The sequence below is a fragment of the Hippoglossus stenolepis genome, chromosome 16 (assembly GCF_022539355.2).
Source record: "Hippoglossus stenolepis isolate QCI-W04-F060 chromosome 16, HSTE1.2, whole genome shotgun sequence".
NCBI lineage: Eukaryota > Metazoa > Chordata > Actinopteri > Pleuronectiformes > Pleuronectidae > Hippoglossus > Hippoglossus stenolepis.
Genome location: NC_061498.1, coordinates 17,541,211 through 17,565,627, shown reverse-complemented (window position 1 = coordinate 17,565,627; position 24,417 = coordinate 17,541,211). Strand labels below are relative to the sequence as shown.

Genomic DNA, 24,417 nt, shown 5'->3' with positions numbered 1-24,417 from the left:
TTGTCTCCGCAATCGGCCGGCGGACACGCCCACCGCCTCCAACGTCCAATCAGGGCGCAGAGCGGCGTTGCGCTCCCCTGCGACGACGATGCCTTCACGTACTGTCGGTATTTATTACTTCGGCTAATGATTATTGCTCCTGCAACTTTAAAGAGCAGAAGGGAGCTGCTGCTCATATCGGTGGGATGGTTTTAAACGAGATCGTCTGACTTTGTCATTTATACACTGCTTTGTTTGATCTCTTTTAACGTTTTAATTGTGTTTTCCTGATTGTCAGCCTGCAATTCTTCCTTTTTATCTTGTAAAGCACTCTGTAACTGTCTTTTGAAAGGTGCTTTATGAGTAAAGTTTAGCATCATTATTAACATTAGATATATTATTGGATTATAATGTATTTAACCCATAATTTACTTTAATCTATCTGTTTTATTTGTATGACTTCTAAATGTATGTCTGCAATAACTACTTAGCTGATGTATACTCACTGTATATGTTCTTCTTTTGTTTTTACATATGTCTTATTTAAATTATATATATTTTTTCTACAATAATTTTAGGTCTGTGTGTATCCTTGGTTAGGGTCACTGTAACAAAACCTTAACCTCATGAAAGCAAATTGTGACGAAAATAAATGTTAAAATAGTGAATTATTGACAGCTTCAGTTATTTTTCATTGAAAAAAAAAAGGAATAAAATCGCTTTACATGTTTTATTTTTACAAATTGTTGCTGTTTTTATACTGTTAATGTAACTAAAAACTTGTACGTTTTTATAGGTGCCTGTGTCATGTGTGTTCTCTGTGTGACATTTATGTGTGGCAGCTTTGCACTTAGTTAAATTGAAAAAGGGAGTAATTCAGACTGTTTGTGGACAGTTTTATGAATAAATCCCCCGCTCCAGATCCTTAAGTTATTTTTAGGGTCAAGTTTTAAATATTATCAGCCCATACAGTGATTAGCACTATATGAAAGTGGAGAGACATTGTTTCCCCACGTCCTTGAAGGCAGCATGAGAGAGTGGCGTGCACGAGCACTGCGTGTACACGGTTAAACGTGGAACTGCTCATTGAAATGGATGTTTTTTGCAGCTCTGCAGCAGCAGCAGTGAATTAAAGGTGTGAGCTGTCAAAGCTAAAGTGACCTTGTGATTTTTATTATTGTTTCCTATGGTTAATTAATTGAGACTGAAGTTGTGCTGCTGTAGTTTGGTGCATAGACTGAAGTTTACTGGGATCATTCTGTCATCCTTCATCATCCGTCTGCAAAATGATCATTACTACTGATCTGTGCCCGAAACATCTAAATCAAACAATTACAAACATTGGTGAATATTAACTGCAAATAATCCAGGTAGGATGAACACAAACTTCACTCTGAACCATAGACTGTTCATAAAAAAGCTCTGCACTCAACGTCTAGCACACAAACAATAAAAAGTGACAGTATATGTGTAGAACTGTTTGAGGATGACTCACTGATGACAGGGAATAATTCTGAAGTAGCTCTGGAGCATTAACACAGGACAAGAAAACAGATCATTCCAAGCAGACAGGTTTAAAGTGGGCACTGCCCCCTGTAAAATAATATAATAATTATAACAATGTCTTCAAAAACAATAGCTTCCTGGCACCGTTGCTGCTTGGGCCCTAATAAGAAACACTCACTGAAGCTGTAACCTCTGACGAGGGACCATATGCAGACTGCTGCTTCATTTTGAAGTGGACACAGGCTGAAAAATGTCCAGGATCCAAAGGACTTTATATGAAATTTATATTATATAATATTGCAAATTTCCCCACTGTGTGACTAAGAAAAGATCATCTTATCGTATCTTATCTGAATGACAAGATTCTGAAAACATTCACACCGGAAAATGTGTGTCACAGCTGCTGCCAGGAAACGAAGTAGCCTTAAAGGGCCCATATTTAATTTCGATAACATATTTCTTAGAATGGACTGCGTGAAAAAATCCGCGGAGTGACTGTTTTCATACTTTTAAAACTCAAAGCATCATGACCGAAGAAGTTATTACAATTTATTGATTTTAATTAATCATTTTTCATCAATGACCGAAGCCATCTTAGTGAAAAATGTACTTAACATGTTCTTTGACTTTGTTTGGTCCAGCAGGGGGTCATCAAGGCGATTTGGCTTCACTTTTGGGAGCTGTCATGTCGTCCATCTTAACATAAAGTCTACGGTTCCATCCATTAACATGGAGGAGGAGGATTTATGACCTCTACTGCAGCCAGCAACCAGGCTTTCCCTCCTGTTTGTGCTTTGTCCTCAAGGGACACCATAGATCAAGACCTGCTCAGTTAAAATACTCAGAAGAATGAGATATAATAAAGATCTTAAGTTGAAAGCATAAGATTAAGATTTGTACTCATGAAGAACATAAAAAAGTATGTAAACAAAAGAAGACATTTGATGTGGTTAAAGGTTACCACACAATCGAAGCATCAGAAAAATCTGAGTTTGATGTGAACAGAACAAAGAGCAGAGCAGCTTCGGTGATCTGCAGATATTATTGAACATGAAGTCAGAGGATCATTTTAATTCAACTGAGTCATCTGCCGTGTTGCCACAGCAGATTGGTATTCTGCAGGCAAATGGATTAATCTCAGAGGAGACAACTTGAGGTCCAGGACGGAGGAAAGCAAGCAGCAGCAAGGAGAGAAAACACATCCATGTTTTCTTTTTACTATCCAATCACCGCTGGCTTCATTCAGGAGTTGATTATTCAGTCACACCTCACAGTTAAATGCTCAAAGTGGGTCCCTCGACAGTTTTGCAGTCGTGCCCTCTCAATGCGATGAGAGCTCGTTTTAAAAAATTGACTTTCTGACAACACCTTAAATCAAACTGGGAGTAAAACAAACCCTGGAGAGGAGGAAGAGGAGGAAGAGGAGGAGGAGAGGTGACTCAATTGTATCTTTCTCCAGTGAGTGTCCTCACAGTCAGTTATTAAAAGACAGTGTATCTACGAGGACACTGGAGCTTTTCAGACATGACTGCGGAAAATATCCAGAAAATTGGTTTCATTTTCAAGAGTTTTACTTTTACATATGAAGAACGCAGCAGGAGATTGTCTGTGTCAGACACATAAATAATATAAGAAAATTTCAGGAACATTCATGGTGACCAAGACATATCACATCACCATTCAAATACACTGGGCATGTGCAAAGCGGTGTAAACAGGAAGCAGATTGCCTAGTCTTGCTTAGTTGCAGAGAAACAGCATAAGATCTGGACATTTTCTGGAGTTTTGTCTTTCACATATATAAACATATAAACAACTCTGGAAAATTGAGGGGGAAATATCCAGACTTCATTGCATGTGGTTTCTTTCTTTCTTTCTTTCTTTCTTTCTTTTGATGGATGATAGATGGATGGATGGATCAATAGATAGAAAATGTGATTACTCTGTTTGTCTTCTGATCACATGATCAGAGTGTGCTCAGGAGACTGGACGGTAAAGCAGTTGAATGTAAAGCTGCCTTTGGCTCAAACTGAAGGTGGAGGAAACTCTGCTGAAGGATTCTCTGCTACAGTTTTCCTGTGGGAGGTTTAAGAGCAGATCATTAGTTGGCTGTTGGCTCGTTATCATGACAACGTGTCTAAATGCATTGTCTGATCAATTCTCCTTGGGCAAGATTAATGACATCCCAGGGTTGGAAGGATGTTGTGGCTGCTACTGTAGCTACACCTCTTCGACGCAGAGCGAGTATCTGCAGGTCAGGAAAAACATTACCAGCTGAATTCATAAATTGTATTTACATTGTCTTCAATTGTTTGCCTGAATTTACCAGAAATCCTCCTGTTGTTGAACCTGCTTCTGTCCCGGACAATCTCCTGCTGCATTGTTCACAAAAACTGAACTCCCAAAAATTCAGTCCGGACATTTTCCAGAGTTATTTCTTATTGTTTGTGATCGTTTAATGCTAAAATTTAATTTGATTCTCACACACACACACACACACACACACACACACACACACACACACACACACACACACACACACACACACACACACACACACACACACACACACACACACACACAGTGATTAGTGATCCAGAGGAATTTGTGCTTCACATTTGTCCTCAATCGCACCCACGTAGTTTATCGGTGAACAGCTGGGACTCCTTCAATCAAGGTTACAGGCAATCTCCCAGAATGCCGAGCAACACCATGAACCAACCCCCCTTGCCCTGGGCTGACATCCAATGTTTTTAATCTCGTCAGGAGTCAGACTCTGGGTAGCCAGTTACTGCCCTGTCTGTTGGAGCAACTCTTCAGATAAACGGACTCAATTTCCTGAAGACTGTTCCTGTGAGCGCAGAAAGGCCGAAGCCCAGGGACAGATCAGGTGAAAGATCGCTGCTGTTATGTAATTACAGACTAAAATGTGACTGTGGCTGCATAGCGGGCAGTGGGTGTGGGGGGTAATTAATCCAGACACCATGGCCTGGAGCTACAGAAGTGATTGACTGTGCTGTTGTGTTGGAACATTATTCCAGAAACCTGCTTCACTGGAATCCAGCCTTGATTAAGAAAAACACCATGAATTTTAACATGTGAAGCTGCCTCCACATCTAATTAAAGCTTCTGATAATGACAACTACCCTGCTCAGCTACAGGAGCCGCCATCATCCTATTAACAAGTGGAAGACAACATTGTGCGCATTGTTTTAGTCTCCAACTATAGCCCCTTCTCCATTCTTCAAATAACCCACTAACACCCACTAACATCTGGTGTTTGTCTACAATGGGAACGGGTACAATCTGCAGTCACTCTTGGGTCATATCACTTTAGTAGAGACAGGTTTTAATCAGCTCCGGGCTACGATCGGCAGTGATGGAAACATGACACCTGGGTGGGTGATCATGCTAATTAGGTAAAACCGCGAGGTGAGGGAGTGCATGAAGTCGTGTATGATGCACCACGGGAAAAAACTGAAAGGCAAACTCCTCTACTGGCAATGGGAACAAAGTCAATCTCTTTTCATTTTTAGCCTTCTTTTGCTGTAAAATAGGTATTAGCAACTGCAGAGTAAACAACCTGCTTCCTGTTTACACCATCACATGAGATGTGCGTTTTCAGGTGTGCTAGTATGGATAGAAATTATTTCTGATAAAACGCTTGTCTGGATGGAAACATTTTGTTTCAGTTTTGAAACAACATTTTCTGTGTAATATGGTTTTTATTCTCCGTGTTTGATACTTATGACATTCACCACACACACTTATGAGCCTCAAAAGTACGTTGGGCCTCATTAAACTTCTTCTTCTTAAGAATTTTCAAAAAAAAAAACTCTAAGTCAGTCAGGATAGCTGTATCCCTGTTTACAGTGTTAAGGGTAAGCTAAGCTACCCGCACAGCAAAATTATTGGAGCCAGATTTAAAAAATCCCACACATACCACATGGGATGATGGCACTTGGGTGGTCCACTCCTGTTTGCCAGATCTGGGCCACAAGTAAGACAAAGCAATACCACCTGTCAACCAAAGGTGCCCCAAATTTGTTTTATGCTAATTGGGCCATATTTACCATTCACCACATGGGCCATTTTTGATTCACATCCAGATTACACCTTGACGAGAGCACAGGTCCATTTGTTTTGGCTCACAATTGCTATTTTACAAGTGGGCAACTTTAGGCTCACATCCATTCTGTTCAGGCCAGTGCTGCATCATTGCCTGAAGTGGCCCACATTCATATGCTATCTGGGTAAGAAGAATAGCAGTGATACATTTACTGCACTGACATGAGAGTGCTATTAATCTTATCACCTCACTCTCAGCAAGAAGGACAACAGGGTGAGTTTATTCACCAACAAGGTCGTTGTAAGTGCTTTACATAAGACATGAAGAAACCACCGGTTACAACGCAACCGCTTTTGCCTCTTCAAGATGAACTTTATCGCAACCTCCTCTATCGTCGCCATGATTGCTGTTGTTGTCAGTGTGCTGCCCTCTAGTGTTGCTTTACGACCATGCAGACATTTGAAAACGGACATATAAATTTTCAGGTCATTTACACCGTGTTTTAAGCGTAAATGTCAACCGGAAATGACTAAGCTAGCAGACATAGCCACACAATAGTGTTTTCCGAGGGTCCGTGAACACACCTTGTAGGAGGATATCAGACATTTAGGCTTAAAACATGGTGTACATGACGCCGTTTTGAATTGAATATGAATGTCGGGGCTTAAGGACACTTGGATGACACCACAGGAGCAGTGTGGAGGCACTTCATGTTTTCTTTCTGTTTTTTGATGTTACTTTAGTTGTTTCGGATTTGGCTGCAACACTGTTGACCCCTGAAACTCCAGAAGTGTTTTGTGGACTCAAACACTTCACCCACTCCTCCATCAGCATCGTGGTCAGTAGATAATTACTGAATTTTCATTTTTCTGTCAACCATTCCTTTAAGTGGCCGCTTGGGTCAATCCTCTGTTTAAAGCTACCCCCCACCAGCAACCCCACCCCTGCATGTTCCTTCCTCCACAGATATTAGGGACAGAAATGAGAACAGGTGATGGGTGTTTGGATCGTGCCACAGTGAACATCTGTCATGTGGCATGTGCAGTTTTTTTTAACCAGCATAGAAAAGCAGCCGCCCCCACGACTGCCCAAAATGTGGCAGACACAACACAGCGTGGACGAGGAAAACACATTTCTCCCTGACACTGCTCCTCTGGTTCTCATCTCATTTATTCACTTATTTCTTTCCTGAGCACTCCCTTGACAACGGCTCCACAGAGAAAGTTTTTATCTTCATCTCCTCCCCTCCTGGCCACCGAGGCTCCACTTTGTCCATCCTGCTAACTGAAACGAGCAGTTGTATAATAATCAAAGAACAACAGCATAAATACAGATTCAAGATGAGAAACGTTAAAATGATTAACTCTGTCTCTTGGCTGCAGCCTGAATCAAAATGACTACAGACAGCAGATTACCCAGAATCCTCTGGCCATAAACGGTAAATTCCTGAATTTAAGCTTGCAGCTGTGGAGGGACGTGATTAATTGAAGGTTGGACACTGGTCAGTTGTCTTGTTTGGCAGAAGTGCAATAAAATGTATACATCTCCTGTATATCATCAGAATTTTGTAATCATTAAACATACTATTATAAACTGCTGCCACTTCAAGCTGGTTATGTTTGTTAAAACTGGAAATTTTTTATTTTGACATTCTTATTGTGTGTGTTTCATGCTCACACATACTGCTCCTCATTTCACAGACCAGTATGTTTCACTTTGTACAATGTTGTCTTTCTGTCGCAGTGTGGATTTAATGAACATGAAGAAAAAAAAGAAAGAAGCCACCACAGTTGCTGATTGATTGTTTAGACGCGTGCAAAAATGACGAAGTGTCCAGTTCACAAAACAAAGGCGATTTATTACTTACAATGGGTCGGGTTTCCAAAACAAACAGAGCACAACCACGTTCTCTGTCATAAGTCTATTTCCCCAAAACATAGACAAAAGAAATCCTTGCATTCATTTCATAGCCATTACTGCACAGTCAAAAACTGTTTGCTTCTTACCAGCAACACCTGTATCACCTGATTATATGAACCTCTTAGCTAATTGACAACGGCACTACTCCCCCAAGTGGTGGGAGGTTTAACAAAACAAAACAATTACAAAATGGCTCTTACACAGGTGAAATTCATTCACAATCCCTTGTGCTTCCTAAATGCACAGATTAATATCCCTGAAGTTTACTGACTTGGTGTTATACTGTGACGAATAAGTGTTTCCTTAATTTTTTGGAGCAGTGTATAAATTCTATGATCTCGACTTGCAGGTGACTGATACCTGAGTTCAGGATGCTCTTACCGTTAGCTTCACAGTCAGACAGAATATCTCTTCCATCTCTGAGAATCAAAGCTAAAAGATTAAAAGCCGCCCTCTGCCCTTTCTTCAGATTTTCATTTATATATTTATATCCACACAGTCAGGAAGGCAGTACATGGAATTTTCTCTTTGAACCAACTTCTGAGGGATGTTTTCATAGTTACCTGTCTCAAACAGCTGTCGCAAGACGGGAGACAACTCCCGGATAATAACATCAGAGTTGAAAGAGCGGCTTCACGTCTGGATACAAGAACTGAAAGAAATGGGAAGTAAAAGAAAATGATGAGAAGAAATGTACCAGAACTTGGCCTAACGCAATCACAGAAAATGTTACTTGTTCGTGACATGCATATATACAACTGGAAATTTGTGAGACCCAGTCAAGTGTTGTTTATACCAAAATAAGTTAATGGAAATGTGTTTCAAAGGAAACACTGAAATATTACTTTTTAGTTTATGCTACTTCTATGCATACACATGCCCGACCGTCTGAGCTGTCAATCTCGACATTTCACCACATTTTGTATATCATCAAATAAATAAAACCATACTCATGAACACTTGAACAAACATCATTGTCACAAGAACTAACTAAAACAAACCATCTTTGAGAAAAACTATTCTATTTTACACTTGTTTTACAGTTGTTTTGTGCATCCCATCTTCTAACATGGAGGAGGCGGGGTTTTGGACCTATTCTGCAGCCAACCACCAGGGGACTACTGAGACATTTTGGCTTCACTTTTGGGGAGCTGTCATGTCGGCCATCTTTATTCACAGTGTATTTATGTTTGTTGCACATATTATGAAATGCCCTATGGCGTAACTAGTTTACGTTACATACCGTAGTTATAAAGATAGTTCACTGGTGATGCTAACGTTTGCAGGAGATAAGTTGATTGCCAGACAATGAATATGCAATGGTCAACTACAAACATGTTTATATGCAAATATGATGCATCACATTAAGGTTTTATTTATATCACGTGTGAAACACTTGCACTTTTGGGGGATTATTTGAATAGTTTGCGCAGATTAAATCTGATTTTTTTTTGCCCATGCAGCAGGTATCACTCAGGGGCTGCTCAGAGAAAACAGCTCTGTGTACAATCAGTAGCCTTTGTCCTTAATCTGAGGTAAATCTGAGTGTGCCAAATTCTCTGGCATCAAGCCAGAGGATTTCTGGGTAGTGAAGGTGAAACTTTCCACACAGTGACCTCTCTCTGCCCCAACGTGCTCAGGATGGCTTTGACCTTTTTTTCCTGCAGTGAAATGAAAAGGAGTAGAATTGTAAAAGTCTCTGTTTTGCACTGGAGCAGTGGACTGATCACCTCCCTGCAGGAGCTGCTGAGGCCTCAGCAAACAAGCAGCTGATCTAAGTGAAATTTAGCTCTGCTGGATTTACAAGGCAAGAAAAATACTGTCATTAGTCTCTGTGTCAAGAATAATTCAGGCCTTTGTCTTGGTCCCGCTGCTACAGCTGCAGGCAGCAATTTATGCAAAAACATAATGGGCTCATGAAATACACTGGATGCTCACTGAGCACCTAAACAACACAGAGAACAAATTTACATCACTGGCAAAGGGGGCCTTTTGTTACAGCAGGTTATTGTGCATGGCAACCGGAGAACTGACTAGTTCAGTTTATATTATCTGTAATCTACCCAAATAAACAGATCCGTAGATACTATCTTCAGTCAGTTGTGAAACAAAATATGATAAATAAGTTCCTCTATTCATATCAATATCGTATTGGTACATTAACCAAGAGGTGTAGCTTTAGTTTCCTTTCACAATATTAACCGTACTACTAAAGTAAGACTTTTTGGACTTGTATTTAGAATAGACTGTAAATAAAGATGGATGATGCTTCCTCCTGTTGAACAAAAGTAAATCCAAAATATGCAGGACATGGGTGCTGCCATGACTGATGATGTCAGAGTGTTTGCTGTTGTGGTATCAAGGTCCTGCTGATACACTGACCAATCACAAGCCAGTCTAACTATCTCCAACTGTATCTGTCTGCTGTTTGCTGCTGAACAGGAAGCATCCAGTGGGTTGTTGGAACTTTTACACTCAAAGAAATGACAAGATGAGAGTAGTGACAGTAAAACAAAACACTAACAATATGAACCTGACGGAAAAACAATGACCTGGAACTTAATACAGAACTGCGAAGTAGGAAGGAGCTCAAGATAGTTGCTCATTTACCCTGAGGGAACAAAGGTTTTACTGCTCAGTGAGGGATTGTTGGTCTGGCTCTGGTCGGCCTGCTCACCAGTCCGGCCACGCAGGGACAACAACACGCAGCGAGGCCGGACTGGCCTGGAAGACACCGCTTCACTGAGGCATCAGCAGAAAACAACAGGAGGGAAAACTGAGGAGAATTTAAACGAGCTGCAGAACAGACATATTTACTTTTAAGAATTCAGATGCCTGAAAAAGACATTCCTTTGTTTATTGCATGTGTTAGACGACAAAACGTGCCCTGTAATTAATTTATTCTCGACTCAGAGGCTACGGGTTGGTTCCCATTTCGTTTCATCAACATGCAAACAGTTTAACATGCGTATTCACTAAACCTAAAATATAGACTAATGGATCACAGCTCTTGTTTATGATTTAGAACAAAATGTGAAAAAAAAAAAACACGACCTGAAAATATAAAATATACAAGATGTGCAGTACAGGGGGAGAGAGGCGATATGTGATTTCACACAACACACTGATGTGTAAATAGGACATCCATCTGATTAGATGTTGTTGTGTTAACCACCCACCTCGTATAGAGCCACAGAAACATTATATATTAACTCCAAAGCTGGTTTTAAAGCTCAGAAATACAGACAATGAGCTCATTTTTACCTAGAAGCAGCAAAACAAATACTAAAAGCTTGAATTTTGACTGTGTGCACGTCATTGTACATCATTTAACACAGTGTTGTTTGTCATTATTCATATCGAGAGGCCACCATCACCTGCTTGTTTCACATAAGGAGCATGGAAGGTGGTTTTGTTGTTCTCTCAAACACAGACATCTTGTCTTATCTTATCAGATGAACTAATAGACTTTTTCAGAACTTGGAACAAAAATCTTAATAGCCTACAGATTATTTCAATTTTATGAGATGATACATTTTGACTCACTATAATAGTTTGAATTTGAATAGTACTGAGTTTATAAGCAGTTAATAGCAAAGCACAATTCCAACCAAAGGATCATTGAAACATTTCTGATCATTTTTTTATTTTCTCTTTGACATTTGAGCAGATTTAGTTGACGAAAAAAGGTTCAATATCAATATTAAATGGAATTAATCAGCTGAAGCTGTAAAGATTCAACACCATCTAAATACAGATGTAGTTTCCTTTAAATTCTAGAAGCAAATATGTTACTTCTTGTCATTTTCATACAGATTTACAAATACTTTTTGTTTGTTCTTTTCTCAGAAATGAAAAACTACAGGACTTTTAAAATAAAGCGTTAACAAATTTCACAATCCCAGATGTTGCACTTCATGAGTTTATAATGTTGACCTTGTTCAATAATAAGCTCAATATATTTTTAGCTTATTATCTCATAATTTTGTACCATATTCTGTTATAGGTCATATTTTGTTTCTTTTTCTATTGAATTTCAATAGTTTCTTGTGTCTCAAAATATGTTTTGGCTCAGTATCTTGTAATTTGGGTATTTTCGGCATTAATAATATTTCAAACCTTTGTCTCCGTTTTCTCCACAGCAATAATCTTCCGTAGCTCACAAAGATTCACTTTATTTAAATGTGAGATTTTCCCTGTTGATCTGAGTAGAGGAACAGATTTGCATCAGTGTGGCTTGGCTCTGATATTAACTCGGCATCCTCCCTGGTTTTCATATGTTGGGACATCAGGGACCAGTCTGTCATCTTGTGTCACACCCTGGCAGAGAGCAGACCGATAGACGCAGATGGAACATGTTGTCTGAGCAAACCAGAACACAAATGTGGGAATTGTTTCAGATATTAAAAAGCTGAATTTGTTCATGGAGACAATTTTGGTTTGTGATATTTATATATCTTACCATTCTGAGTCACATGTTGCCTGTGAAACACATTGAGAGCAAAATGGACTGATGGAAACAGAATTCATCAATTTTTACAATCACAAAAATAGTAAAAAATATTCCATTAATTGAAAAATAATAATAATATGGCTCATAAAACACCTCATCTGATTTCAAATCAGCATGTTACTGACACCTAGTGGAAAAACATGAGCTTAAATTTCACTGTAGATTTTCAAACTTTATTTTGTTTTGTTGCTGATGACTTAGATCTAAATGTCTTTCCTCTGCAACAACAAAAACTTGACTTTTCTTTTTTTCATTATTTGGTCAGTCAACCCTCCCTATAAACCACTGCATGTTTAAAAGGTCCTGTTACCGTAGCAACTGGTCAACACAGTGAATCAGCTCCAGGCCGAAGCAGCACAGGAAACAAGTTTACAAATATACAACATTTAAAAGAAGAAGAGGAGGAGACGTTTCATTCGTTTTCAAACAGACTCATTGTGGCTGACTCATTGTGGCTCATAATGATGAGCCACAATGAGTCTGTTTGAAAACGAATGAGTCACATTCACAGATCATCACACACGGTAAGACTCATGTATCTGTTGCTCACTGATGATCAAATATCAAACATGATGCCATGCATGTGATTGATTATTATAACAGATCTAAACCAATCAAAGCTGATATCTGAATATCCTTATAAATATGGTTATATTTCCACTTAATACATTTCAGAGTGAAATGTTGTTGTTTTTATTCCACCACGTTTATCTAAACACTATAAAATTAATATGCAGGGCTGTGACCATCTGTGTGGAGGAACCAGGAGTAAATTATACTTTGTCATTCCATTTAACAGCAGAAACCAGCTGATGCTGTGGTAGAATACAAATAATAATGTTGTCTCAGTTTGTACCTCAATGGATACATTTTTTTTTTCTAAGTGGAGAAATTTACAATAGGCTATTTAACTGAAATATTCCTGAAAAAACGTTAATAAAACCTGTTAATCCTCCATGATATTGTTTATACATACATATACAGTATGTTCATACACGTGTGACTCTTTTTCTTGTTTAAAAGGAAACCTCCTTGTTCTTTTTAATCCAGCAGGAGGCGCTAAAACCACACAGATGAATTATATGCAACACAAATGTCAGGATGCATAGGATTCACTTCACTTCAAAATGAGTAAAAGCTGTACTTTTGTTATAGAGCCATTTACTTTCTATGAACCCTACAGCTGTAGAGGATGCAGAGATACTTTATTAGATTTATAAACGGACGAACATACATACTTCTTTACAGATAATAATTGCAATTTAATAATTAGTAACGTTACTTCCTCCAGAATCAAATTATTGAATTAAAGATTATTTACTACCTTCTTCAATTTTTTAAATGCCCAAGAGCTGCAGATTATCAGATTATATATATATATATTGTTACGCTGCTACATTCATCTGCTTTTCTGTTTTACATCACTTTAAATAGAATATAGATTTTGTCTTTGCTGTTTTCTGCCCTTCTACAGACTAAAAGTCGACCTGAACCACCCAACAGTATTTAAATACTTGGCATTAGCTTGATCCTAAAGGAAAGTAACATTCACAGTTGCCAGTTTTTAAACCTGACCAATCTTTTTTGTAAGAATACTTTTTCTTACATCGAGGTTAAAGGATCTAAATACTTCTTCCACTACCAGAGTTTTGTCTGAGTCTCCATGAGCGACTGTAGGAAGACATTCTTGAATTCCGTGTTGCATCAGTGCACACGTTGGCACTTGTAGTAAAAAATGATGGCCCTGTCCATGACCCCCACCCTGCTCTCCACATACCAGCAGTGCACCTGTGCTTCTCCATGTGAAGAGGGGTGCTTGGTAAAACCTGAAATTTACTTTGAAGTGATCTGCCTGTTGTAGGAGCATAAATATGCACAAGACTTCAGGAATTTTACAACAGCAAAGATGAAAGCGTCAAATAGTGTCAGTTTTCTCACAGGTTGCAGGTTATATAATTTCTTTATAAAAGGTGTCATGTTTTTATTGTGGACTGAGTTCAGGTGTTTCTGAAGTTTACTTTTGATCCACAGAAAGTTTAGCACTTTACAGACACAAGAAAGTGTTTAGTGTACGAGCACAAACCATATCATCACTTAATTTTGACAAAAGTGTGTAGATACACACAAACATAATTTCTCATTTTGCCCACCACCGTTCTGGAGGGGGGGGTGGGAACTGTCCTTAAAAACGTATTATTATTTTCTTTTTTGTTTGATGTCTCTGTGGTCAGTTTGTGTCTTTGCAGTAAGTTATATTGTGTGTTTTTAAAATGGTCATTTTAGTCTCTGTTGCTGGTCATTTTGCATCTCTCCTATTATTATTATTACTGATGAGTCTACATTACGTACACTTCTCTTTAAGTAAGAGTTAAATTAAAAAGGAAATTTGAAACCCAACATTTACTTTTTGAACAACTTTATAAAAACTTGCAGTTTTAACTAATACTTTCCTCCCCTTTACCGAAGTACAGCTTGTATGCACATATAACTGTAAATTGAATATTACTATTTTCACTTAGGGAAATGAGTTCATCTTTCAGCACTCAGTAAATCAAACTTTGCTCTGACGGGCCTCCCACCAGACCAGTCTTCACTCAAACACCTTGGTCTCCAAACGGGATTTCCTGTCTGATTCTGAGGGAGGGGCTGCATCTCAGGAACCCTCTTCCCAGCACTGACACTGGAACGTGGACTGGGACTGAGTCTGAGGAAGCCTGGGACAGTAATGAGCTCACTTTGCCCTCATGGTGTTTAACTGGTCACCATGCCTTTGTTTCCTGTCTTCATTGTTTTAGACGAGCAGGAAGGATGAGACACTGCGGAACCATGGTGGCTATTCTTTCTTGTTGTCACTCTGTTGCTGTGATGTGTTGTAGGGTTTAGCAGGATTACTCACTCAACTGGATTGTAAATTACTCCAGTGATTCCCAACCAGTGGGCTTTCATCCGATTGAAACGTTTTACTGAAAAAGTAGTTGAAATAGATAAAAGTGATGGCCAAATGGTTATAAAAAGGAATTTATAAACAATGAAAAAAGCTTATAATACTAAATAAAATGATGACACAACTAAAGGAGCCAAATTTGTATAATAAATAGTTAAAATACTTGATAAACAAGTCAAACAATTAAAGTAGTTGATAAACATTTGAACTAGCTGGCTAAAAGTAGGTTAGAAAACTGTTAACCTAATATATATAAGTTGAAATAGACCACTTAAAATTAATGGTTAAAATAGGTCTGATTACAGCTGAAGGTAAACAGTTGAAGCATTTTGCGGGAGAGAGCGGTCGTCCTCCAACCAGAAGGTCGGCAATCCCGTCTTCCCCATCTGCATGCCGAAGTGTCCTTGGGCAAGATGCTGAATCCTGAATTTCCCCTCATAGAACAAAAAAAGTGCTGCTAATAGATGCACTGTATGAATGGGTGTGTGAATGGGTGAATGGCAAATTGTACTGTAAAGTGCTTTGAGTGGCCATCAAGATTAGAAAAGCTCATATAAATACAAACCATTTACCATTTAATAGTTTAAATCAATGGTAGAAATACACAACACAACACCTGAAATTGTTACAAGCTGTTGTAGCATTTAACTAAAAGTAATGTGAAGTTAAAGCTGATGGTAGAAATTAATGAACAAATATAAGAATGTGGCTTCGCTGTAGATTCTGATTATTTCAAAAATGTTGTGAATCGCCACTTTTTTTTATTTCAGCATTTTACCAAAATGTGTTTTATAGTTAAAAGGTTAAATTGTTTTAATTTTACTCTTTACAACGATTGTTTTTTGAAGGAAGACTTTATATTTTGTACTTATTTACCTCATATCTCTTGTTAACACAGAGCTGATGCCCGATTGTCCTAGACGAGACAACCATGCCAGCCAAGATGAAAAAGAAAAAGCAGCGCCTCCCAAAACCAAACAAAAGAGACCAGAAGAAGAAAAATAAAGTACGAGTCTAAACATTGAAACATCCCAAGACTAATCTCATAACATCAAAGCCAAGTGCAAAGTAGACAGTAAATCCAAAGTTTCCTTTTTTTTAAATTGGGAATATGTCAAACTTTACTTAATGTAAACCCTGGCCAGTGTTTCGATCATATATAAACTTTATTTAAATCTTTTCACAGGTTTCCATGGACAAAACCCACGAGGACCTTAGATCCAACAGGCCAGAGTTTGCGGGTTTTCTGAATCAGATGATTCAGTGGTTTTCTGATCATCAGCAGCAGGTTGATCAACATTTCAGTCTCAAGGACCCAGACCGAAGTGGATCAGTCAACCTGAAGGATTTTGAGCTCGGTAATTACTCTCTTCACACCTTCATCCTCATGTCCACAACAAATGTAAATTGTAAACTGTAAATTATAAACTAAAGATCTGTCAGGCTCAGATTGAGACTCTCATGTCATTTCTGTTCCAGCTCCTTTGAATGTCAGATAAAGATAACCTCTAAGGAAAGAGAGATTAGAAAAGATATGTGAGACAGTGTTAACCAAACGCCACAGTGTGGTTGTATTGAAGCATTTATGGAGGGTACTGTGAATCAGACTTTTGATAATGGGAGCAGTGGCTCATTTCCTCTCATCCCCTCCCAGATAAGAGCAGCTGGCTCTGGGAAACTAAACCAGGACAATGTCCCCTTTGTCCGTCAAACTTCAGACACATAGAGTAAACTATACTTTTGTACTGAAGAGCTCCAAGGAGCTCAGACCTGCAGGACAATACTGTAGCTCTGGAGTTGATTCGCTGAGAACAACCTAAAAAAGAACAAGAAACCTCAGACTTTTTCACAGCAGACATTTTGACATGTCACAGCAGCAAAACGCTGGAATAAATATATATTATTTATGACTATTATTATCATTACTATTACATTTACTGAAGGGATGATGGATGGATTCCATTTAGCTGCTCCAGTTTTGAAATATTAATATATTGGTTGAAAAATTGGCTAAAACTGATCGCAGCGGAACTAGCGAAATAGTTGAACCACAGAACCACGGTGGCTGTGGCTGCGGGGGGAGAGCGGTCTGACCAGAAGGTCAGCGGTTCGATAGTTAGCTAAAAAGTTGAACCCAAAGTCATGGATAAGTATTTAGTTAAAGGAAATGGTTGGAATAGACAACTTAAGCTAAAAATGAACAGAAAGGGGTGAAGTTACTGCTAAAAAGTTAGAAATAATATCAAACGGCTGTGGGTTAATGTTAAATTCTGATTAGTTAAAAAAGTCATTATGGGTCAGGTTTTGCCAAATGTAATGGGTATTCAGTTGGTTGCAATCTGTAACTTTACCACTAGGTGTCACTAAATTTGCCGGGCTGGACCTTTAATGTTTAATTACACATATCCACAGTTCTGCCTTTCTGGAGTTCATCTCTAAAATGATAAAACCATCTTGAAAGCATAATTATTTCTCTTCTCACTTTTTTTACATTGCCAATAAAAGATGGATAAATGTTCCCTTTATAAGTCTGCAGAATATAACTGACTATTTAGAGCTTAATCATGTTCAGAAACCAATGACAAAGCTTTTATTAATGTATGTTTCAGGCAACAGTTTAATGTAGATTTAAGGGCTTTCGTAAGGAGCACTCATCAAATTTAGACATAATGTGTGAACAGACCTGTATTAAACGCCACCAACAGCAACTCAAGTGTCTCTGGTTGCAGGTCTGATGAGCTTGGGCGCCCCCTGTCAGCAGATTCAGCTCCACATGTTGAGTGGGCTGCTGAAAACCAACAACACAATCAGTTACCAAGACTTTAAGAAACAATTACAGAGATTAAGGTAAAACTAAACATTTACTCTGCTTGATATTTGTACAATATTGTTTAACAGTGGTGGTTTATATGTTCTTGTTGTCATTGTTAAGTCACAGCAGCACAGAGGTCGACACTCTGATGTCAGAGGACGTCTCCGCTTTGAAAACCTTTGATCACGATGAGCCGTTAAATCCTCACAAAGACAGGTATCCACTCTACACCAACACAAATGAATAAGAAATAATAATTAATTTATAATCTAGAAATAATTTGGTCCATTAAAGAACTCAAAACAGAAAAAGTTCAAATGTCATGTTTTGTCTGACCAACTTTGTAAAACACCAAAAATTTGACTTGATGATGTTGTAAGAACATGAAATAAAGAAAATGATTCTATCTGAGAAGTTGTAGCAGTCAAATAATTTTATACATTTGTTTGGAAAAATGTAACGATCAGTTACCAAAAATAAAAAAAACAGTACCAAGTATATATTTCAATATCTATAAAATGTATTAAGCACAATATCATTGTTTTACCACCCTTTTCTTACACATTAATCATCTCATGACCCCTTACATTCATCACACTGTTGCTTGTATTCAGAGTAAATGAGAGAAACAGCTTTAACATCATGTTGAATAAGATAAAGCCACAAAATCAGACAGACATTAAATGTGAGAAAAAAAAACTGTCACCTTCCTTTTGGCATTAAGCCACAAACTGTCTGAGGTTAAGCAGAGTTATTTGTGACCTCCAGCCAACAGCTTCACAAACACAGGAGACCTCACTCAGGCCTTCAGACAGGTGCTGGTGCCTTGTTTCAACTGGCTGCCGTGTGTGTGTGTGTGTGTGTGTGTGTGTGTGTGTGTGTGTGTGTGTGTGTGTGTGTGTGTGTGTTTCTACAGTAGCTGCTACATGTGATTTTGCATCTTGCTGGTGTTTGTTATTCAAAATAAAAAAAAGAGAGTCCTAAAAAGTGCATAAATTAAATGATTAATCAAGAAAATAGGAACTCAAAAGTAAAAATGTGAGTCAGGTCTGTGGCTGTGTGAAGAAACACGATAAAGGAACAAAGCAAACACTTGGAGATCAGTTCTCAGAGGAGTCAAATGGCAGCTTTTATAGAGACGGGTCCAGTGAAAAAGCAACAAGGAGCCACCTGGGCTGCGTTCAGCTCAGAAAGAATGTTGCAAAACATTTATTTAAACGTAAACAGTGCTGTGTTTAACACTCTGATACACAAGTGTTGCAACTATGGCAGCTGAGAAGATCATTCCTGACTTTCTTGTGGAAGAAATGCGAAATTGGAGGAGGATAACATGGATTTTAATATTTGTTAATGCTGCAAAATACACCTGATGGGACAGTTTCCACTTTTGCCGTCTGGAATAGCTCCTTCAAACATCTTCAATGGATGTAAACACCAAGAAGAAGCGGCTGCAGAGAACTTTCGAGTCCATGTAGAATAGATTGCGATACACGTTGCTGCTATTTCAACACTCTGACACGCCCACACCAACTAATTGAGTGTAACTCAGGCAGCAAACAGGCCAAAGGGCTTTCACAGTTCAAGTTTTACAATGACCCTGCATCCTCCTGTTTTATGCACATAAAAACTGAGTGGAAACAGGAAATTTCAAACCCCAAAAAAGGAGGAAATGGCAAACCCACAAATTTAGGTGAGGGTCAGTTGTAAGTTGGTGTCTTGATAAAAGCAAATTTATCCTAATATTCACATACTGGTTCCAGAAAACAAATACTAAACAGGACGAGACATTAGACATTAGACAACTTTATTGTTAAGATTAATCCTGTTAAATCCCACAGACTCAGTCACAGACTTGTTCTTCTGCGGCAGAGACATCAAGAGATATGTACGACTCATTTAATTCATTTTTAAAACATGTTGGACGAGGCAAGTCCAATAAAATGTATTTCACGAAGAAATTCTTGCTCTTGCTTTTATTTAAATATGTTAGTAAGCTATTATATTTTTATGAATCAAAATTCACAGACAAGAAGTCAAACTTCTCCCAGAAGATCATCCATACAACTATTGTATCTACAGCCCAAAAACGTCCTGCTTACAATTTTTCATTTAAACAATATTTTTATTTCATTTTTTAATCTTCTCCCTCTGACAAGATTAAACTTGTTGTTTTCTTGTTAAATATCTAATGTTATGAGATGCTAAAAATACAACATGACATTTTTAAATGGGATTTTCTGAAAAAATCATTAAAATTGTCAAATCTTTTTTTGTGTTGTTCATTTGATTTGTGAAATTCTGTCATCATGCAGAATTATTGATGTATATTTTTTGTGCTGTTTTGCTTTGCGCCTCAGGGCCACAGTACACATTTGATTTGACTGAACATACACAATGTGAACTGAATGTAATGTACAGATATGAAAAAGATATTCCAGGGTTTATAAAACATGTCATGTCAGGTTGGTTTGTGATTTCTATGATATTTGTATTCGTGAAGCTTCACAAACTCTTATGATAACTGTCACCTACACACAGGTTCATCCGTCTGAGTGTCAGACTCATCCCCTTCGACTTCTCAGCAGAACATCCTGCCAACTTTCAGGTGGTTTTGTCGAGCAGCTGCAGAGTCTTCAGTCTGATCCGGATCATCCAGGACCGGGTCGGTATCCAGACCTCCAGGCTGGATGTTTTTCTGAGCAGAGCGGCCACAGAGGAGGTCCGCCTGCCTCCAGAGAGCTCCCTGGAGGAGTGTGGTTTCAGAGGAGGAGCAGAGGAGCGACCTCCAGAGGTCACGGTGTTCTACGACTACAGACTGGAGTTCACAGACTGTCCGCTCCTCAACTGTGATCACTACTTCAGGTCCAAACCAGACTCTGTGGCCAGGACGACCGGACACTGTCAGTAACAGGGTTTTTTTAGCCACACTGTTGGCCAGTCCTCCACTCTGGTTCAGGCTAAAATATTCTAACAACGACTTCATGTTTCATGTGCTGACATTCGTGTTTCCAGGAGACTTGATTTTGATAATCCTTTAACATTCATTCTAGCACCACCAAGAGGCTAAAGTCTGTAATTATGGCTTGATTATGGTACAACCATCTATCACGTTCATGTTCGGCTCAGGATGAATTGTAATTTGATGATCCTCTGACCTTCAATCTAGTGCCATTAACTGGTCAAAAGTTGCATTCTGTAAGATATAAAGGTATTTATCACAATCTCCAACGTCCCCATGCTTTTTGTTTTCAGGAACTCTTGACTATGTGCTGCCCTCTAGAGGATCTATTACTTAGCCATGCCCACGCACATAAGTATGTGGGCAGTGACGGAACAGACAACTCTCTTTTTGTACGTAAATGCAGCATAAATGATCCTCAACAGTGACCTCTTTTGGACCGATATATTTCAGTGCTTTTGTTGTTTTAGAAATCTAAAAAAATCGTGTATCTTTGTTATCGAGGCTACACAGTAGAATTCACGATACGACTGTTGAGTTATTGTAAATGTTAATGCACGACCAGTTAACACGCAAGTGCGTCCCATGTTAGAAAAATACCACTAGAAAGTTCACTAATCACTCAATGGTTTTAGAAGTGAAACTCACAGTCTCCTGCACAAGAACAGTCTGGTTGTTGTGGTTTAAACTAGTTTGAGGACCCATGAAGTTAAAGTTCATGACATGTCAGATTCACTGTCAAAATCATTTACTCATGTCTGAACACAACAAAAATGTTTGTTCTTAATGACACTGATGACTTTCCAGGTCCAATGTGCCAATTTCAGGAGGATGTATTGGCAGAAACAGAAAATAATATTCATAATAATGTTTTTGTTAGTGAATAATCATCTGAAACTAATAATTGTTGTGTTTTTGTTGAGTCTGCCATGTTTCTACAGTAGCACAGAATGGACAAACCAACCACTGGGTCTAGAGAGAGCCGTTTGATTTTTTTTTTTTTATGATACCTGAAGGCCACCATAGACTCCTACACACTTAGTGTAGTCAGTTGGTTGCAATCTGCCACCTCACCTCTAGATGCCACTAAATCCTGCACACTGAAACTTTAACCTTACATTTCCGACATTGTCAACATAAATGTAAAATGTTTCCTGTGACTTAAACTTTAACAAATAGTTTAAAATGTTATCAGACAGAAACCAATGAAATAACATAACGTCTCTATGGTATGTGTTTATAGAAAGCTCCTCCTCTCGGCTCCTTTACTGTCATCTGTTTGTAACTGTAAAACTAGTTTGTTTGATCCAACATTATTTGTTGTAGCTTGACGAGGATTTGAATTTGCAGAAGTTCTGAGGTTCTCTTATTAACCAGTGAACTCTGATAAACTTCCACATGCTTTCAAGTCTTAACGGCTGCTTACCGCATAAACGTCACACAAGGATTTGACTTAAAAAGTTTTATGAGCTGCTGTTTGTCAGTTGTGAAGCTGCTCGCTGACTAAATTTCACGCCTGACACTATCATCAATCAGTCTCCTGTATGAATGAATAAATATGAACATGCAGTTCAGAAGTGAGCGCTGACGCCTGCTGTGCATACACACACTTCTCCTCTGCACAATCAGGAGAGTTTGGTCTTAAAAGAGGATTTACTGTGTGTCTGAAAGCTGCAGGAAGCTTCACACTCAGCACCTTGTGGCCCGTTTTCACTTTAATTACACATGATGTGTCTTCACAGGGATGTAATTTTAGCCAGAGTGTTCAAATCTTTATGCCAGCATAAAGCAGTGTTTTCAGTTGTGGCCTCAGGGGGCCACAGAGGTTGAACTGTGCTGTGTTGGAGTCAGTGGAAAGTGCTTGGCTGGTGGAAACCACACAGCAGCTATAAACAGCGGCTGGTGGCGGCCACTAAAGCGTGCCATGCAGCCGACACACCCAGCAGCCTCCCGCTGCTCCACCCAGCACAAGCTTTTAAATCCCAGCTGCACATGTAATTCACTGCAAAAACCTGCTGCTGCTACTTTTATGGACAAACACAGTGAAGGAGAAGATTCACGAATAAGGACAAAACCACCAGTGCAAAATCAACAAGAGAGCAAGGTTTTCAGAGTGAAAATAGTTATTTATTCAGAAATACTGCGAAACATAAATATTAAAAAAAAATTGAATACTTTGTGTGTTTCAATAAAATTGAACTTTACTTGAACAATGTTTACGTTTGGGATAAAAACACAGACTTCAGGCTTCAGGGCTGCAGCAGATTGTAATGAAAATAATCACATAAGCTAACAAAAGGCTGTTGGTTGATTTGATACTAACTTTATGGTTTTGGCCCAAACTACAGACTGAAAAGCTTTTATGAAGATCCTCAATATTACTAATGTGTAAAATGTTTTTACAGAGGAAGTTTAATAGAGAGTGTCCCATTTTAAAAGAATGTCTTTCATTTCTGAAACTTGAGCTAAAATATAAACATATGGCAGAGTTTTAGTTTTATGAAAAATATATATTTGGCGTTATTGTCCAGTTGTTTTCAAGTGGTGAACACAACACAGACACTTCATCACCTTTCAAGTTGCATATTTACACATCCAGCACTTACAGAACATTATCATTGGTTAGGAGTTGTGCTTGTGTCCCACTGATGAATACAAGTCCCATATTTACTCTTTTATCTCTGTCTTTGGTCTCCACCACCTCTAGATGGATTCTTTTAAGCTCTGATAATGATGTTTGATAATGAACAGTGGGTTTTAACCGACTTTCTTGCAGAAAAAGACACTGTGATGGTGGTGAGAGTGGACCAAGACACTAAAGTTTGTCCGAACATCTTATCGATGGCATGACACTCACTGTACAGCTTCATAAAGATGACGGAAGCTGCAGATTCACACAATTCTCTAGATCTTCTGAAAACAAGAATATATTCTATATAATATAATCAGCATTTTCATTTGTGTTGGACGCAGAACGTTGATCTTGCCTGAATGTGCCTTAACAGACTAAATGACAGGGTAAGATGTTTTTTTATTTAATACTGTAACAGACGTTTTAAAATAGCCATAAAAGCCATTATTTAAGCCATTTTCCCAGACATGAACGATCCTGCAGCAGCTCCTCAGACAGAATGCTGTTTTCAAATAGATGTTTTAAGTCTGCGAACCGCCACAGGCAGTTATTTTCCTCGTTGGTTTATGAGCACAGAGAGAAGCCTGACACAGGTTGTTTATAGGCCAGAAAGAAGCTGTGACTGCAAAACGACCTTTTAAAAACCTATCCTCACCCTCCGTCTGCCCACAGTCTGTTTGGTATAAGCAAAATGAGTCAGTCGTGCTTCTTTGGCTGATTGTCTTGATGCTTTTTACACACACACTCACACACAAACACACACGCGCACACACACACACACACACACACACACACAACAGCTCTATTAGACAATTAGTCTGAAATAAGAAGCAGGGAGTGTGTTTTCCTTTGGTCGGGGAATCCATCCTGTAACAAATACTAACTTTGAATGCAGCAAGAGGGATGAACCTGACGTCCTCCAGGATCCCCAGTTGCACTTAATTGTCCGCCAACGTTTTATATTTCTTCAGCATTTAGTCGAACCCTTGCTGCTTGCCTTTGAGTCGATCTTGGCGATGAGCAGTTTGAGCAAGTCTCCTGATGATCGAATCAGTTCTCTGCCACTGAAATGAAAACACAGAGA

The 24,417-nt window shown here is 38.7% G+C and overlaps 2 protein-coding genes across 6 annotated transcripts in view; one reads left to right on the top strand and one right to left on the bottom strand.

Moving 5' to 3' along the window:
- Positions 1–4,241: 4,241 nt before the first annotated feature.
- On the top strand, positions 4,242–20,967 carry LOC118122887. Of its 5 annotated transcripts, none has more exons than XM_035179807.2 (6): positions 4,242–4,374; positions 15,829–15,936; positions 16,117–16,288; positions 17,660–17,777; positions 17,863–17,958; positions 20,281–20,967. In XM_035179807.2, the coding sequence occupies exons 2-6, from the start codon at positions 15,862–15,864 to the stop codon at positions 20,648–20,650; spliced, it is 831 nt and encodes a 276-aa protein (XP_035035698.2). In that variant the 5' UTR covers positions 4,242–4,374; positions 15,829–15,861; the 3' UTR covers positions 20,651–20,967. The 5 variants fall into 5 exon arrangements, with proteins under 5 accessions (XP_035035698.2, XP_035035702.2, XP_035035701.2 ...); XM_035179810.2 differs by lacking the exon at positions 4,242–4,374 and adding an exon at positions 6,332–6,391; XM_035179808.2 differs by lacking the exon at positions 4,242–4,374 and adding an exon at positions 12,307–12,510.
- A 1,839-nt stretch (positions 20,968–22,806) lies between these two features.
- The window catches only part of si:ch73-281f12.4 (Ras-associating and dilute domain-containing protein-like), a 30,852-nt gene continuing 29,241 nt past the window's right edge, over positions 22,807–24,417 (bottom strand). The window contains exon 16 of the mRNA XM_035181328.2: positions 22,807–24,397. Coding sequence (XP_035037219.1) covers positions 24,301–24,397 — 97 coding nt within the window. The 3' untranslated portion in view covers positions 22,807–24,300. The remainder of the gene's footprint in view (positions 24,398–24,417) is intronic.

Excerpts from the sequence above, each read along its gene's own strand:
- LOC118122887 (XM_035179807.2), top strand. The coding sequence starts at position 15,862 with ATGCCAGCCAAGATGAAAAAGAAAAAGCAGCGCCTCCCAAAACCAAAC. Across the intron at positions 16,289-17,659 it reads CCTGAAGGATTTTGAGCTCG|GTCTGATGAGCTTGGGCGCC; the intron begins GTAATTACTCTC and ends CTCTGGTTGCAG. Across the intron at positions 17,778-17,862 it reads AAACAATTACAGAGATTAAG|TCACAGCAGCACAGAGGTCG; the intron begins GTAAAACTAAAC and ends GTCATTGTTAAG.